This window comes from Mustela nivalis (assembly GCF_964662115.1).
Source record: "Mustela nivalis genome assembly, chromosome: 13".
NCBI classification, from domain to species: Eukaryota; Metazoa; Chordata; class Mammalia; order Carnivora; family Mustelidae; genus Mustela; species Mustela nivalis.
The window spans coordinates 30,276,122-30,293,459 of NC_139032.1; the positions used below are offsets into that span (position 1 = coordinate 30,276,122).

General features: G+C 46.3%; 2 protein-coding genes across 3 annotated transcripts in view; both read left to right on the forward strand.

Annotated features, from left to right (window-relative positions):
• The window catches only part of ERCC6L2 (ERCC excision repair 6 like 2), a 153,701-nt gene extending 144,339 nt beyond the window's left edge, over window positions 1–9,362 (forward strand). For both annotated transcript variants that reach the window (XR_014302375.1, XM_082697236.1), the window contains one exon: window positions 4,311–9,362. Coding sequence is in view for 1 of the 2 variants with exons in the window: in XM_082697236.1 (XP_082553362.1) it covers window positions 4,311–5,277 (967 nt within the window). In the remaining variant the exon portion in view is untranslated. The remainder of the gene's footprint in view (window positions 1–4,310) is intronic.
• A 1,502-nt stretch (window positions 9,363–10,864) lies between these two features.
• On the forward strand, window positions 10,865–15,866 carry LOC309846306 (uncharacterized protein; the record flags this gene model as incomplete). The annotated part of the gene is made up of 4 exons (XM_082695182.1): window positions 10,865–11,025; window positions 11,069–11,585; window positions 12,034–13,058; window positions 13,178–15,866. 3 exons carry the CDS (start codon window positions 10,865–10,867, stop codon window positions 12,823–12,825), a joined length of 1,470 nt encoding a protein of 489 aa, XP_082551308.1. The 3' UTR covers window positions 12,826–13,058; window positions 13,178–15,866.
• Between the last annotated feature and the right edge of the window lie 1,472 nt (window positions 15,867–17,338).

Here is a 17,338-nt window from a genome sequence, read left to right on the forward strand (position 1 = left end):
TTATAAAATTGAACCTAAGCTAGACAAGGGGAGGCTTGATGAGGTCAGAAGTACCTTCCAGCATTATGGTCATGGAGTAATTGAACAGCTGGGCTGTTGTATAAGGTGCCTGAATTCAGGGATTTGCAGGTTGTACAGTTAATGGTATGACAGTGGCAGTCTATGGTCTTGGGAATAGGGACCTGACATGCAGTTGATTCTTGGGTCAGGAGTGGTAAAGAAATTGGTGGGCCATGAGTTGGAATAGGGTGGGACATCCACATGGATATTGGTGTTATCAAGAATGATGGCAGGAGATAGGAAAGGAGGCGGGATTAATCTCCAGTGTTCAGTCACTAGCAGGAAGCAATTAAGAGGTTACTTAACAAGTTGCAGGAGAGAGTGGTTTAGTGAGATAGCATAAACTTAAAAGAGGGGAAGAAGTCTCCAAGGAAATAATCATCTGGAAGCAGCAACGTGAACCATGAACCCTGAGATATAGGGTGTGAGGCTTAAGAGCTCTAGCATGTGAGGGCTGCATGGGACGAGGCAGTATGAGGGGACAGAGGGACCATTCTGGAGAAGAACAGGGAGTTGGTAGATCATGGCCTTGTTCTGGGGGCACCGCAAGAATGGTCTGGAAGGGTGAAGGATTGCATATGATTGGGAAAGGAGAGACAAGGAGGGGCTGAGAGGCCAGTGGTTCCAGGTGAGAGAGGAATAGTGGCTGAGGTAAGTGGGGATGGGAGGTCTGGTTGAATCGGCCCTGAAGGCTCAGCAGGCAAATGGTGATGGCTCTCTAGGTTCCAAATTCTCTCCTCAGGGTGTGGCAGCTCCTCGGCTGTTGGGTGCTGGTGTGATAGATTAGAGCATGGCTCTTAGCGGCCCACCATTGCCCAAAAAAGTGAACACCCCACATGCTATAGCCCCATATCTCCTCTTAAACAGACTTATAACTATGATTCTGGGCAAACTTGGGGCAATTTATTTTGTGCAATTATTTTGTTCAGAGACCGACCATATGCATTTTACCAGTTTTTGAGGAGCACAAGAGTCCTTACCCCCTCTAGCATCGTATATTAAAATAAAACTATTAACAATGCTTAGTTTTTGCCTCTCTTCCTTCTTTCTCTGCCTAGCCTAGGGAATAAATACCTCAAGCTAAGTGAAAGGCAAACATTAGGATACCAATATTTGAGCCAGGGAACAGTATTAGAACTGCTGACACAACTTTCCCGCCAACCCCCGCTTTGTGAGAATCACGGCTCTGTACCAACTGCTGCCCTCAGGTCACTGGAATGAAGTTTCTGTCTCCCTTCACTTCAGAAAGCTCAGGTGAAGAGAAGGTGGTTTAGCTGTGTTCTACCCCTTTCCCCCAGTTCCTCAAGAAAAGGGGAGAGAATGTGTATTATATCAATGGCACACAACTTCTCTGGATATATTTGCTGAAAGATACCTATCTTTGGTTTCTTTTTTTTTTTTTTTCTTTCTCTGTAGTGGCTCATGAGTGTCTATTCTCATTTATTAAATTGTCCTTACAAAGTGGCTAGCTTATACCTCCTGATTGTACCTTGCACTTCCTTCAATACTTGGAGAATATTTTCTTAAAGACCAAGAATTATGAAAGCCAGGTAGAAGGCAAAAATAAAACAATTATAATCCTAACTCATCCTGTGAGGGGGCTTCCACACGGCTGAATTTACTTGCATATTACTGACATGACAGGGGTCAGCAGGTCCCTCCCAGAAGTGACAGAATCATGGGGATTGTGAGTGAGGTCAGCATAGCAAAGGTGAAAGTACTTTGGCAGCTGCTGAGACACCACCAAGTGTTGGATAAATAAAAAGACATCAGCCCATAACTTGGCCATTAACCTAATCTTTGCAGCACAAATATTTATTAGAAAGGCCATGAAAATGGATTTGGAGATGATTAATAAACAAAATAATAATACCTCATTACTTCATGTGAAGTGAAAACTGGAACCTTTTAAGAACGTGCTTGTTGCTTTCCAACAAGAACATTGGCAATTTCCAGGACAGAAATTTGGAAGCTTGTATTTGTGTTATTAAATATTCTTTTGGCAGGAAGAGTGGCTGTTGATCAAGCATAGATAATATCTGGACTTGGAACAGTTAATAGGACCAGTGTGGTGAGGACTGGAAGCCAGTGTGTTCATCTGGAGCCACGAAAGAAAGTCGTGAGCGCATGGGATGGATTGCCACTCAAATCACAGGAAACACAAACTTTATGTAACCTGGCCTGAACAGCAAAAATCATAGTGGCTTTAGAGCTCCTATGTACATACATTATAAATAAATCATCATTTTACCTTCAGGGGTCTCTGTTGTGTGTAGGAGAAAATGCAAACTTCTGAAATTGGCATACGGACCCCTCATAATTTTCACCCTCTTCCCTGGCTGTTCCTCCTGTACGCCAGGTCCTCTCAGAAGCAGGCCTGTGCGTGTTCCCCCTCTCCCTGGAATGTTTCCTCATTCATCCTTATCTGACTGGTGACACCAGGGAAGCCTGCCCTGCTACCTTACCCATGACCCATCGCTGGCTTCAGTATCTGTGGGCACCCACAGGGCCCTGTATTCATACTGTAGTGGGCTTTATCAGTCTTTTCTAGTTTGATTTTCATGCATCTGTCTCCCCAACTCAACTATAAACTCCTTAAAGAATATGGTATAGGGCTTTTCATGGTGCCTAGCACATAGAGGGTCTATAAATATTTGTTAAATGCATAAATGACTGTTTTAAGAAAGTATTATATAAAATATAAATATAATTCTAAAACTTTGGGCTACAAAACCATCTCTGGCTTTTGTCTGAAAGAATGTTTGGGAACATTGAGCTCTCCTGACTCATGGCCCAAACTCAGTATCAGCAAAGCAGTACCCTCTGTCTCAATCTACTCTGTCTCCCGAAACGAAATCCCACAGACTGGGGCTTAAACAACAGAAAGCTGTTTCTTACTCTAGAGTCTGGGAAGTTCAAGATCAGCGTCCCAGCTGATTTAGCTTCTGTTGAGGGCTTTCTTCCTGGCTTGCAGATGGTGACGTTCTCACCATGTCCTCTCATTTGGAGAAAGATCTCTCTGGTGGCTTCTTATGACCTTATTTAGCCTTAATTACTTTCTGAAGGCCGTATTTCCAAATAGAGTCACACTGAGGATCAGGGCTTCAACATATGAATTTGAGGGGGACACAGTTCAGTCCATAAGACCCTCATCTGGGGAAAGGAGCAGAGTCTGGTATTTAGGGTTCTGAAACAATCTTTCTTTCTGCATCTGTCTTACGAGGGTTCTGGAAGGCCTGTTTCCTCACATATGCACAAAATAGCTTTTATTAGTATCTTACAGTAAGAGTGAAACTCACTGCTTTAAATAGCATCTTACTTCTCAGTTTGGCTGTCTAGACCCAAGTTAGACCAGTTGGGGGAAGAAAAAATCTAGGTTTATCAGTTTAGAATTTTCCTTTAGGATCTTCAAAAAATTGTGTGAAATTTCTATGTTGTATTTGTGAAAGAAGGGGAAAAAAGGGGAGAGAAGAAAAAAATTCCTTTATTTTTCAGAATTTTCTCTCTTCCATTCATTAAGACCTCTCTTTGATAATTCAATTATCAGACTTAAATGCAATATAGATTTTCAAATACAGATTATATAAATTATGATTCTCATGTTAGTCATAAATTGGCTGACTGGAGGAGTTAACATGCTGGGATCCCACAATTCCCAGGAGACAGCTAATAGTATTTATCAGAATAACTTAAAAAGTTGGTTATTTCATGGGCTAAAAGCTTTTTTCAGTAGCATGAAGAAAGAGGTCACATCCTGCTAGCCTAAAATGCATTTTCATTATGGAATGAAGGTAATATATATTAAATGAATAAAATTATAGTTGACTCGAGTAACACGGGTTTTAACAGTGTAAATGCAGACTTTTTTTTTTTTTGGTAAATACAGTCCTGTAAATGTAAAATCTCTTCTTTATGATTTTCTTAATAACATTTTCCTTTCCTCTAGCTTACTTTATTGTAAAAATACAGCACATAATACAGCACATTATATATAATGCATATAACATACAAAATATGTGTTACTTGACTGTTTTGTTATTGGTAAATGTTTCCAGTCAACAGTAGGCTAATTTGGGGGACAATGAAAAGTTATACTCGTATTTCCAACTTCATGGGGAAACCTGACACCCTTGTTATACAAGGGTCAAATATACATAGCTTTGTCTCCTTAAAAAATATCACTGATGATGAGGTCTTTTAAAATAAAATGTAATAAAAATAACCACTGCTTTTGTTCATTGAATCTTCAGAAAACAATTTGAAGAAATGGCTTCTTATTTTAATTTGCCTTCTGTAAAGGAATTTGCTGAACATATAACTAATGCCACATCAGAAGAACGACAGAAAATGCTAAAAGATTTTTATGCTTCTCAGTATCCAGAGGTAAAAGAATTTTTTGTGGATTCTGCTGCAGAACTCATTAAATCTTCCCATCAGAAAAGAGAGAGAGTCAGGAATAAGTCTGAAAAAAGAGAATCTCCTAAGAAAGAAAGGCTGTCAGATTCTGAAACTTTGTCATTTAAAGATTTTCCCAAAAAAGTTTCTCAAATTTGCAGGCCCCAGAAATATAAAGAAAAATCAATTAAGCTTCAAAATCATGGTTTCCATAGAGAAGAGGTGCTTTCTAATGATGGAGAAACTAACAAGTCACCAATGAACTCTACCCAAGAGACTGATGATGGGAAAAACAGCCAAGCCTCCAAAGACACTGTAGCATCCCATTCCCTGAACACTGAAGTATATGAGTTAGAAAAATTTGAATATACCATGAAAGACCAACGGGACCTAACAAGAACAGGCATTTCAAGAAATGAACCCCTTTTCAAAGTGGAGAACAAAACCCTAGAAAATCCAGAGTTAGAAAACACTTCCATGGTAGGCTTACTTGGTGACACATCTATTCTTGATGACCTCTTTAAAAGTCATGGGAACAGTCCCACACAGCTGCCAAAGAAAGTTCTTTCAGGGCCCATGGAAAAAGCAAAACAGAGACCAAAAGATTTCTGGGACATCTTGAATGAACAGAATGACGACAGTCTTAGCAAACTCACCGACTTGGCAGTGATAGAGACTCTATGTGAAAAAGTGCCCTTTGCTGCCTCCTCCAAAAGGAAGGAGGAGCTGGAAACTTCACTTTGGAAATCAAATGACAAATTTTTGTGGAAAAAATTTAGCACAGGTGATACAGATGAAAACACAACTAATGCACAAAAATAACGCATAAACATTCAATGAATTACTCTAATCAGTGAGCTTCTACCCGCCCACAACACTGTGTTCCGCACTAATAATGATGGTCCCTTGAACACCGTTGTCAACATATGCTTTTATTCAACTCTTGCTCTAGGGTTGTTTTAGCCTAAAAGGTTATCGTGTATTTTTTCCTTGATATCTGACTTGATTTTTTAAAAATATGATTGTATTATAGCATAAACATCTTTATGAAATAGAAAAGGTCTGAATTTGTTATCAGGAGACCTGGGACATCTCCCTCACTGAGTGAGTACGTGCCTATAGATAAGTCACTTACCTTGGTGCGCAGGTATTTCCTAATATGAAAGGTGAAGGGCTTGAACTCAAGCAACATTTGTGTCCTTCTGGATTAAAAAGGCTTTGGTTTACTTTTCTGGATTCCATTACGTCGCAGGCAAATTATGGTCATCCCCAAATATGGTGTACATTGATATGTTTCTCACTAGCATCTAGAAAATTCAGTTAACTGTCTTCCTTTTCCCAAAGTATCATGTATTATCACTGAATTATGATAAAGTGTTAACTAGTACTGAATATACGATGTGTTAAAATAATAAGTTTATAACTGCTCAAATACAAAGGGCCAGTGTTGTATAACTGTACTATTCAAGGTTTGACACTGAAGTATTTAATAGAACTACTACGGATAGCCACAGAAGGCAATGCCTCCGCTGCTTAGGCAACAGTTAGGATTTCATCAGTATCCAGTAAACTTGGTGTAGGACTTTTGTATGAAGTATAGAGAAATGAAGAGACAGTTCATTTAAAACTGTTCTATTTTGTTGAATTTAATGTATGTAGTTTATAATTGGCGGAATGTGCTTACTGTTGAATTCGTTTCTGTGGACTCACTCACTCGGTCCCTGTGTGTACCATGCCAGCGGCTCAAGGTGTGCAGGGGAGGTACGGCTACAGGTAAAAGGCGAAGACAGCATTTGTGAAGTGCGCTGGCTGTGAAGGCCAGGGGTTCATGCCAGGCCCACACCAGCAGAGACCCGAGGTTTCCACTGACTCCATTCAGGCGCGCTGTAGCAGCTGTGAGCCCCGGATCTATAGGTCAGGAAGAAAAATAGGAAACAGCGGTGACCTGGAAGTGGTGGCGCGCAGACGGCTGTGGACCATCCTTGGGTTGAGGGGGCGGGGCCTCTCGATTACCTGTCTCCGCAGCACAGAATCATGGCAGGGAGTTGGGAAAACCAAACAAAAACAAAGACAGAAATCTTTTCTCAAGGGGCTGAGTGACCAAATATGACTTTCTCTGGGGTGTTGTTGAGGGCTGCAAAATCTATTTTATATCATGACTCAGTACATATGTGTTAATACAGATTAAAACAAAATATTCATGAAATAATATTTACCCATAAGGCATGCAGTGTCCTTTGATATCTCCATTTCTGTTGTACTTTCTGGCTCTTATGTCTCTGTTTTTTCATGCTTTCATAACCCACTAAATTGATTTTATGACCCGCTAATGATTAGAAATCACAGTTTGCAAATCATTGTCTCCATGAATTAGTCTTTTTTTTTTTTTTTTTTTTGCCTATTTTCAGCTGAGTTGTATCCAGACTTAGCAGATGCTGAGTTTTACCACTGGGGTGGTTGCTACAAAATCAATATATTGTGTATCTGTGGTAGACATACCAATGTTGTTCGCCTGTTCTGGGCCTAGCTGTAGGAAGAGCCCAGAGAAGCAAGTAGAAACCCCTTGATCTCAGTTTATATACCAGATGGGAGAGTTCAGTCATTTTAATAAAAGTGGATATTTCATAAAATAAAATACCTTTAAAATTTTTAACATAGTTATGACCTTTGAATCATAAAATGATATTCATACAATAAATTGAAATACTATTAAAGATATTTTTATCAGTAAAAGTCAAAGTGAGAGCAAAAATACAGACCTGGAATTTAAAAACTAGTTTTCAGCAGTTGCCAGTGAAACTCATGATGCAGGAACAGCTTGTCAAGCAGAGTACAAGGTGCAGCTTGACCAGAGTACAGGGGTCAGTCAGAAATTTCCCAGAGGGAAGCTCTAGGGGTCAACTTGCTCTGCCCCAGAGCAATGGGAAGAGTTGGATCAGCCATTGATGAAGCTGGGAACAGAAACTGTGAGGGGGGCTGGCAAAGAATCTTGCCTAGCCCACCCCCACCAGGTTCTTCAGGATAAAAAGGGCCCCAGGCAAATCCCAAGGCTTCTTTGGGCCTGTTTCCCCTCTAAATTTGAGGTGGGCTGAATCAGTGGTGTTCAAGCATTTTTTTTTTAAAGCAATTGAACTCTGCTCTGTCTTAATTAGAAGATCAATTGGTGAAAATAACTAAAATGGAGGTCTGCTGGTTCCAGCAGGACTGCCGTGCCCCCACAGAGCACTGGTGTGAAAAACCACAGGGGTGATATCACTGCTAAGAATCCTTCCAGCTTCAAGTTTCCAAGATTCTATTTGCCACAGTCTGTCTTGTTCACTTCTCTTTAAAGCACTCAACACACAGTTATTAATATTGGAAACTGAGGCAAAATACTGAGAGGCTTTTGCACTTGAATTCCTTGGGGTTCCCTTAAAGCCCTGCAACCACTTCTTAGAGTAAATTAACATCATTGGCTGCCCCTGAGTGGTCAAGGCAAAGGAGCCTTAGTTTGCAGAGAGGAGCTGGTGATAAACTTTCTGGCAGACCACAGAAAGTGAGAAAGCCAAGGACAGTATAGTTCAAAGGTTTTAAAAGTACAATGTGTGCAGTTTTTAAATTCTGAAGTTACCCTTCCTTATATTAAAATTGTCTTCTTTGTATGCAACAACAGATAGTGGTTTTTAGTCTTTCTTCCGTTGTCCTCAGTTGATACAAAGTTGATAACCATAAATCAGTTCCCAAAAGTTTTATTTGACATTTACTAGTCTATAAAATCCCTATGAATGGAAATCACTGCCTGCCTCAACATTCATGAACGGCTACCTCCGTGGCCACTATGTCATAAATCCAGTTAACGGTAGGTCTAGGACCCACCAAGGATGTCATTGAACGCATATGATCCTGTAAGACTCATCTGCCTTCACAGAGCCCAGAGTGCAGAGCGGAATTCTCATCCAGTCATGGAATTCTCATCCAGTCATCACTGATGTAATCCTGTCCCCCCCCCCTCATCCCTAGTTTGCAAAGCATCCTCCACCCAGTGCTTCTGGGAGTGTTAAAGGGAACACATCTTGTCATTGGTGCCACTGCATTTGCCCTGGGTGACAGACAGCCTTGTGTACTATGTGCCCCCCTCCCCCACTCTACTTGGCAGATGGGAGGAACATCACACTTTTCTCTCTATTAATGGGCAACCACAGGAGGGCTGTCTTGCCTCACAAGGTCTTACAGAGTTTTAAATGAAAACAGCCCTTTGGGGATTGACCCTCTGGAGGGAAGTGCAAGGCTGTGAGGTTCCCAGCCCTCAAGTGGCAAGTCAGAACCATCTGCAGAGGCTTTCAGGGGATCGAGGGATCAGCACAAGCACCTATTTTATTTTTAAAGTTTAACACTATGATATGACATGCTAATATTTTGTCTGAGACCGTCGCTGGGCAGGATAGTTTCTCCAGTGAGCCCTTTTGCTCATGGATATGCAGCAGAGCTCATCCTGGAGTCCCAGAGTTGTCCTTAGCATGTGTTTCAACTTGGTCAATATGTACTTGATTTGCTTTGCTGCAGGTTAACAAGTGGCAGTGGTTATATCCCCTCAATTTCCAAATTTAGTCTTAATTATGTGAGTATGATGCCTTTCACTGACACAGATAATGCCCACTTGACTCCTGGGTTTGTACTGCTCTCTTTCATGGTGAAGAATCAACAAATGCTCTTTTGGGGTGCCTGAGCAGCTCAGTTGTGTCTGCTTCGGTTTAAGTCATAATCTCAGGGTCCATAATCTCAGGATCCAGCCAGGGACATAGCTCTGTGCTCAGCCAAGAGTCTGCTTCTCCCTCTTCTCCCTTGCCCTCTGCTCCTCCCCCACCCCATGCTTGCTCGCACTCTCTCAAATAAATAAAATCTTTTTTAAAATTCTTTTTTTAAGAAAATGCCTCTTTCTACAGATGTCTTTTTGGTTAGCTAAATGGGCCCCCTCCGTCTTGTTGAAAGAAATAACTGTAACTCACTTTATATTCTTTTAGCTTATGTAAACAAGGGGGAAATGTGCATCTCTGAATGTCTTACGGGTCTCTAAGGAAATTCTAGTGAGCCATCTTGTCAAATTAAAATATGAATTAGTCTCCCCCTTGCCCCACATATATTTTTTAACTTTGATCGTATTTTTTCGGAAAGGGAGACATGCTTCCAGACTGAAAGAGTTCAAAAGAAGGCTCATAATAGCTAATGCATATATTTTTCTTTCCTAAAACTATTGTAAAAGCATTGATGAGAAGAAGAGGTTGTAATTCTTCGAGACAAAAATGCCAACATGTACTCCATGAGAACTGATTTCACAGGACCAGATCATGCTTGCTCTGCCCCCCAGCCACCTGCCAGCGCCATCCCTGTGCTGCCCATAGTTGACTTTCTCTTTCTCCCCAGGCGGTACTCACTGTATCCTTGACCACTACCATAAGTCGCCTTCCTTCAGCACCGCCTGGCAGAGCCCCAAGTTCATTTCGGGGCAGTCCCTGACCTCAGACTTCCCTGGTCTTTCCAAACACCTCCACCTACTCAGACCACTTCACAACCTAATTTCCCCAACCTCTCCTCCACCAAACGGGAAATGCATCCGCAAAGCTGAACAGGCTGAGCGACCTAGGAGGAGCGCTGAATGTCATACCTGGGATCCTCCTGAAGCCAGATCACCAGGCAAGTCATCTCCGGGGGCAGTTATTTACTGACCTGCCCAGAGAAGGCAAAATCAGCCAGTCTGTAGAGTTGGGGCTAAGGTGCCATTATGCCCCTCCCAACATGGCCCACAGCGGCCATACTGCCACGAAAAGCTGTTGTACAGCTCCTAAAAGACAGCTTAGGACACAGCAGTGTGCTAGGGTATGTTGGGGTGGACAAGCAGATCTCAGGAAGCCTGGAGTGTCCCCCAGGAAGGTGTGAGAGGACAGAACAAATCAAGGAACCCAAGTGCAAAATGTGTGCTGAGTGGTGGAAACAGGGAGGCTTCCAGAGTCCAAAAGCGAAAAAACATGTTTTTGGGATGAGTGATCAGGAAAGGCCACCCCAAATTCTGGGAACGGGGGTGGGGGCCAGGCCTGAAAGAACGGGAAGGCCAGAACATCACTTCCTCCACTCTCCCTTGGCCTTTAAAACCCCAAACGACCAGGAATGTGGGCTTTGTAGAGAAGTTTGAGTTTGGAACTGGCCAAATACAAAAACGCTTCTGACAGTGAATCTAACGTCCAAGATACACAAAGGTGGCGGGAGACCCAAGCGCCCAAGAAAAGCGAGACAGAGTCAGGTGGGGTTAACTGCAGGTCCTGAGCGCGGGGCACAGGCAGCGCCACCCACGGGAGCCCGGGCCCTGGGGCACCTGCCAAGTTCGGGCAAGGAGAGGCCTTTTGGCCTTTTCTCCCGCGCGTGTGGCGACCGGGTGATGTCGGCGGCACAGCACGGGGAGACCGTGCTGTGCCGCCGCCCTGCCAGGCGGGACCGGGACCCAGGCGTGGAGTGTGCCCTCGGCTCTGTCCGCTTCCTGGGAGCGCCGCCGCCAGGGAGGCCGCCTACCCCTCCCGCCCCACAGGCCACTATTAGAGGGTACACGTGGCTATAAGCAGCTTCAGATACAGTTCCTCTGAAGTTTCCAGGAGGCCACCACTGCCGCTGAGAACCGTCCCCGGAAACCCCGGCTGCGGAGGCCACCGCACCCGAGCCCCAGGGATTCACGGCCTCTGGGCAGAGGAGACAATCGGCTCCTCCCACTCAGGTTCCTTTTCTCCCTTGGGGAAACGAAAAAGAAGCTAATTAAGTTACGCTCCGGCTGTAGTGATGGAAAACATGAAAGCCGATTCCAGGGGCTTGTGCCTCGAGGGCGCGGTATCTGCCACGAGCCGCAAAACTCAGGAAAGTCCCAAGTCCCAGCGTTCGCAGGAAGCCCTGGGTGGGCGGACGAGCCCCCGGGCGCGGCTGAGAGCTGCAGCCGCGCCCGGGGGCTAGTCCGCCGCGAAACGCGAGGCCGGGAGGAGAGGCCGCGGTGGGTGGGGTCCTGCCTCCCCTTGAGCTGCGGGGCGCGGGCAGCGCGAGATAATCCCCAACCCGCGCCCCTCCCGCCCACAGTCCGGGGACTGAGGCGGGAGTTGGGACCCCGCCGGGGACAGGCGGGATCGGGCGTGCGATGGGCTGCGGATGGAAAGGGATCCTAAATTGGTGGGGCGGGGTAGGAGCTAGTGCAGGAGGGATCCCTGGCTTGCGGTGAGCGAGGACACAGAGAGATTCTCGGGCTTGCAGTGCCGAGGGAGATCCTGGGCCTGCGTGGAAGGGGGAAGGCGGGAGTCCGGGACTGGCTGGGGGTGGGAGGGCAGTGACCTCTAGTTTGCAGTGGGCTGGGGGGGGGGGGGGTACTCCTGGGCTTGCGGAGAATCCCGAGCTTGCGGGGAGCGGAGCGGAAACTCCCGGTTTGCGGGGGACGGAGGGATCCCGGACCGGCAGTGAGCGCGAGTTCCTCAGGGCGCACCCGCCCCAGTTTGTGGCTCGCAGCGGCCGATCGTCCCCCGCGCGCCGACCCTTGGGGGCCCCGCCGGCTTAGAATTCAGCGGATGGTGAAAGGCGAACCTCTCCGACAGCCGCCGCCGGGCTTGGGGGCCCAGCGAGAGGGTCCCGTCCCCCGCCGCCCGCGCCCGTCCCGCCCTGGCCGCGGGAGGGCGGCGGCCGCCGGGTGTGAACGGCGGCGGTTTCTGCGGTCTGGCCGGCGGCCCGCTGGAAAACCAGCCTAAACTTGATCCCGAGCGCGTCTCACTGAGGTCATGGGAAGCGGGAGGGCGGAGGCGCCGGGGGCCTCGCGGAATGGGAGCTCGGAGGCGGCTAGAGGCGGAGGGAGGGAGGAAGGGACGCGGCAGGAGGGAACTCCCGACAGGTCCCCAGCGCGGGGTCATCCCGTGCCTCGGCGGCTCCTCCAGGCCCGCCCGACTGCATTGCAGCCGAGGGTCCGAGGAGGAAATCGGGCTTAGCACCTCCGCACCTAGACAAGCGCCAGCAGCGCTCGAGAATAGCCCCCTTCCCCTCCCCCCGGCCCCCGCACAAATTCTCCACCTCCAGCTCGAACCCCACCCCTGCACTCACAGCAGCCTCTGGGCCCTCCGCTTCTGCCTCCCGTCCCAAGCCGCCCTTCTCCAGCTCAAGGCCTCTAAGATCTTCCCTGCAGCTGCCTTCCTACCTTCCACCTTCCTCCAGCCATCAAGGTCGGTGCCCTCCGCCGAGGGTCCGTGCCCAGCCTGTTACCAAGTCGTAAAGAGAATTTCTCCAAAATATTTCCCGAATGCCACTGCCAAGGGCCCGAGTTCCCGCCCCTCCACCTCCCATCTGGATGCCTGCAGACTTCTCTGGATTTCTAGCCTTTAGCCTCCTCCCTTCCTAATCTATTTTCCACACCAATTCCCCCCAAAGCGTGTTAAAGCACACGGGGACCTCGGTGGTTATAAACTTCCCATTTCCCCTGTTAAGCAGGTTAAGGGTGCTTCGACTGGGGAATAAAAACTGAAGGCTTTGGCGCCCGTTTATTGAGCATTTACCATATGTCATTGTTAAACACATCGAGCGGATTTTCTCATTCAACTGCCCAGCAGAAATTCGAGGTAGGTATTATTATTATTATTATTAACCTCTGCTTTATAGAAGAAGAAATTGAAACAGACAAAGAGCAGGCAAACTGCCCTTTGTTCTGTTTCTCCACCACTGCAATGAACTTCTGCAGAGAACCCTGACTTCCTAACAGGGATGGAATGACCCACAGCACCTGACCACAGAGCCAGGAGGCAGCAACCATCTGTGAGTAGCAGAATTAAGTGGATGGGTGGGTGGATGTCAGGTCAGATTTGATCTGGAATGCCTTAGAGGCCCTGTTGCCCTTCCACCTGTCTTTAGTGGATTAGCAGTCTGAATTTCTGGGCATGGGAAAGTTAGAACAGCTACCACATTTATCTCCTCCTGTGCTCACCCAACAGCTTTCTCTTCTCTCCTCAGTGAGCTCCTCTTGCTTGGCAGTATGCTGGAGACACCACAGGTGTCCTACGCACAAGGAGGATTTAGGACAGTCTCCTCATTCTCCCACAAACACAGACCCCTTAGAACCCTCCACACCACTAGCATCCTCCCAACCCCAGCCCCTGCCAAGCCTCAGCCTCTGGCCACTTCCTTTGCATGTAGATGAGGCCCTATCTGGGCTGCATTTGTCCTGGGGGGGGGGGGGGTTGATCAATAATTAGTGGCTGGGAGATCAGGAGTCAGCAGTGGCCCTCCTTTCCAGGACCCACAAATAATCCTGATGTAGGAAACAAAGGCAAAAGGAAAAAATCAAATTTCCTTATGGCCTACAGCCCACTGACAAGTCCTTGGAATAGGCAGATTGACATTCCTCTAGGAATTCAGCTGTCATGATGTTAATGCTTTGTTAAGGGCAAAAGGCAATCTTAGCTTAACATTACCCCGACCCCCACCCCCCAGGATCCTGTAAGTATACTTTAACATATAAAAATTCCTTTGGAAACTCCTTTTGTCTCTACTCCCCAAGATATATGTTAGCAATCATCCTCCAAGCATATGACCCACTGATACACATTTGAAGTGTCTCATGACTGAGTTTTTGCTAAACAGTAATAAATGACCTTTTCCTAACAACAGCCAGCCCCCTGGAATCCTTGTTTCCAAAATACCTGTCCTTAACCCCCTCCCAACTTGAATGTATATGATCAGCCACTATTTATGACCCCACGGCAACTCTTTCTGCTCACTGGTCTTGTCCTGTGTTTTAATAAAACCACCTTTTTGCACAAAAGACATCTCAAGAATTCTTTCTTGACTGTCATCCCCAAACCCTAACACTTCAGACCCCATCAATACCACAAGGGTTCATGCCTCCATTTCCTGCCTGGGATTTAGGGTAATTCCTCCGTGATCTGAGTAAGATGGGCAGAAGCTGCCAGGCAGCAGCAAACTGAGACTGTGTGATTAACGTTTGCTCTAGGGAATCCCTGTTGTGTATTTCTATGAACGCACCTGTTATGTAATACTTATGCTGTCCTTTTCCTCCTGGAATGCATACCCTACCAGCAGCTTTATTGCTTTTTTGTAGGATTTTAAGTTAATTTTTTGGTAGGTCCATAAAATGAAATTCAAAGGCTACAAAAGAGCACACAGTGTGCCTCCTTCTCACCCAGGGGCAAGCTCTTCCATCCCTCGCTGTTTGGCTGCTTCCTGTGTATCTATCCACGCATTTATAAACATCCATCATTTTTTTAAACTGTGTTTTTGGTGTCTTTTATGTTAACACCTAAAAAGTATACTATTGTGCTTTGAGATTAAGTACAGGATGGCTTGTAAACTACAAGACTTGGTAAGACTTACAAGAATCAGGAGAGGAGAGGTTACTGGTTGCTGGAATCTGAGACCCCTTGGATGTCCATCAGGTGAAACAGTAACCAGAGATCCTAACCAAACAAGGGTGGGATGAATTTTTCCAAGTTTCTGGTGAGGGATGTTTTAGGATCAGCATTCTTCTATATAGATGTCCAAATCTCACGTGTCCTTGGTAACTTTACATCTTTTAAACACAAATTGCTTCCCAGTAGATGCTACTAATTATTGCCCTGGTAACCAACGTGGTTCCACTCCAGAGCCTGGCCACAGTCTAGTCCCTTCCTACATAGAGGCAGGGCTGCAGACACTGTGCATCCCAAATCTTTCCTTTCCCTGGTCAGAGTCCCTGTCTTGGTATTTTTTCCCTTCTATCCTTTGTTGGAAGCACTGGTGACGAGGAGGAAAAGATAGAAGCAGAGCAGATAAAGGGAAGTCAGGGAAATAGATTATTTGAAATCTGCCCCATCAGCCCCAACTGCATTCAGGAGAGAACTCATCTGGCTTTCCTAGATGGGATGTGGTGGCCCGTGACACCACGCAGCAAATCATGACCTCCTTCTTGAGTGTTTTGCCTCCTTTCTCTTTTGCCTGTCCTTGCATGTCTGTCAGTTTTGGCCCGGCAGGCTCCCATCTCAGCAGGTCCCTTCTGTTTCCTACCAGGCCGCCTGCAATCTGGGTGGACCATCTCCAATCACCAGCATGCTGTGATCAACCTGGATGGGGGTGATCGCAAATCTTTGGCACCACCGCTAACCTCTCTTCTGAGTTTCCCACTCACACCCAGTTGCTCTGGCATGACTGTAGTGCCTTGGGTGATCCACGGACACACTGATGTTCAAAGTGGACTTCATCTCCAACTCTCCACTTATCCTCTTCCTGTTTAACTCAATTCAATGATTTCACCTTATTTTCAAAATTTGATCACCACATTTTCACTGGATGCCTCCATTTCTCTCACTTACTATAGTTACTCAGTAACCAAGTCTTGATATTTCTTGACCCTACCTCCTAATTTTCAATTTCCTACTACCGTCCTAATGCTTCAACCACCACAGTGGCTTCAAGTCTTCCACTTAACTCTTCTAGAGAAATCTGTAGATACTTCTGGTAGAACTCTTGATTCAGTGACATAAACTGACTAAATTACAAAAAAAAACTATGAGTAAGAGGCTAGTTTCAGGAGGGGCTTGCTCTAGAAACTCAGCGGCCATCACTGAGACCCAGTGCCTCCATCTTGCCACTCAGCTCTATCCTTCTGCAAAAGCTGGCTTCATCCTCAGGCTGCACATGTGGCAGAATGAGGGGAGAAGCTCCAGCTCACATGCTTCCAACTCCAAGTTCTACAGGAAAGTGTCAGGCCTGAGTTATGTGTTCCCCCTGAGCTGGGGAGAGTGGTCTCCTCCAAACCCCACGAACTGAAAATGGTGGAGGGTTGGAATGGAGCTGGTTGATAGGAATAGTCTGAGTGGACAGAAGTCTGTCACACATCCAACACTGTTACCCCTCTGCCTAGAATTCTCCAACAGCTCCCTAAGTCAGTCAAAATCTTGTCAACATGATTTAATGCACAAATTTCATCATTGTTGAGCTTTTTCATTTTGTTTGCCTTGATATTTGTACCAGTCATCTTGAATAAGGGTTGAAAAAAAATTTTTTTAAGATTTTAAATAATCTCTCTGCCCAACACGGGGCTCGTACTTACAACCCTGAGATCAAGAATCACATGCTCTACCAACTGAGCCAGTGAGCTGAATTTTACTACCAGTTGGTAGTAAAATTCAGCTCAAGAGTTGAATTTTTAAAAGTGATCATTTGGACTTCTCTCACAAGGGAACCATAAGCAATGCCTGAGCCCGTGCATTTTGGAGCCCTGGGGAGAGGGAGGGCCTTCTTCCAGGTAGACGCCCGTCAGGAAGACAGACCCCACCCCTCAGTTTAGTAGAATACAAACTGAACATGGTGAATTGGTTGAACAGATGTTGGAGGGCCGAAAGGCAAAAAGGGACACAGAGTCCTTGGAAAAAAAAAGCCACTAGCATTCCCAAGGAACAAGGGGAAGAAGGCAGTATCTTAGAAGCCCAGAAGCCCAGAGAAAGGGCCCGCACGAGTTGGCACCAGACCTCAATGCCAGCGGGCACTGGGGCCTCAGAAGCCAGAAGTGGGTCTCCCCAGGGCTGAGCTCTCTTCCCTGAGGTAGACGAGCCTGCCTGTAGGTACTGATGTCTTTGAGGGAGGGGATGAGGCTGCCCCCAGGAGTGACGGAAACAAACCCAAAAACTGGAAACCACAGCCACTGTTGGGGTCCCAGTCCACTTTTGTGGGGTGATGCTGTCAGGAACAGGAAGGAACAGGACCAAATCCAGAAGGGCAGCCTCCCTCTAGTGCCCCCTATTGGCAGAACGGAAAAGACAGCAGCGGGCAGAGAGAGGGTTGGGAGTCCTGTGATGGTCCCATCTGCAACAGAGCAGAGCAGATGGGGTGGGTGGGAGGTAAATAAGTG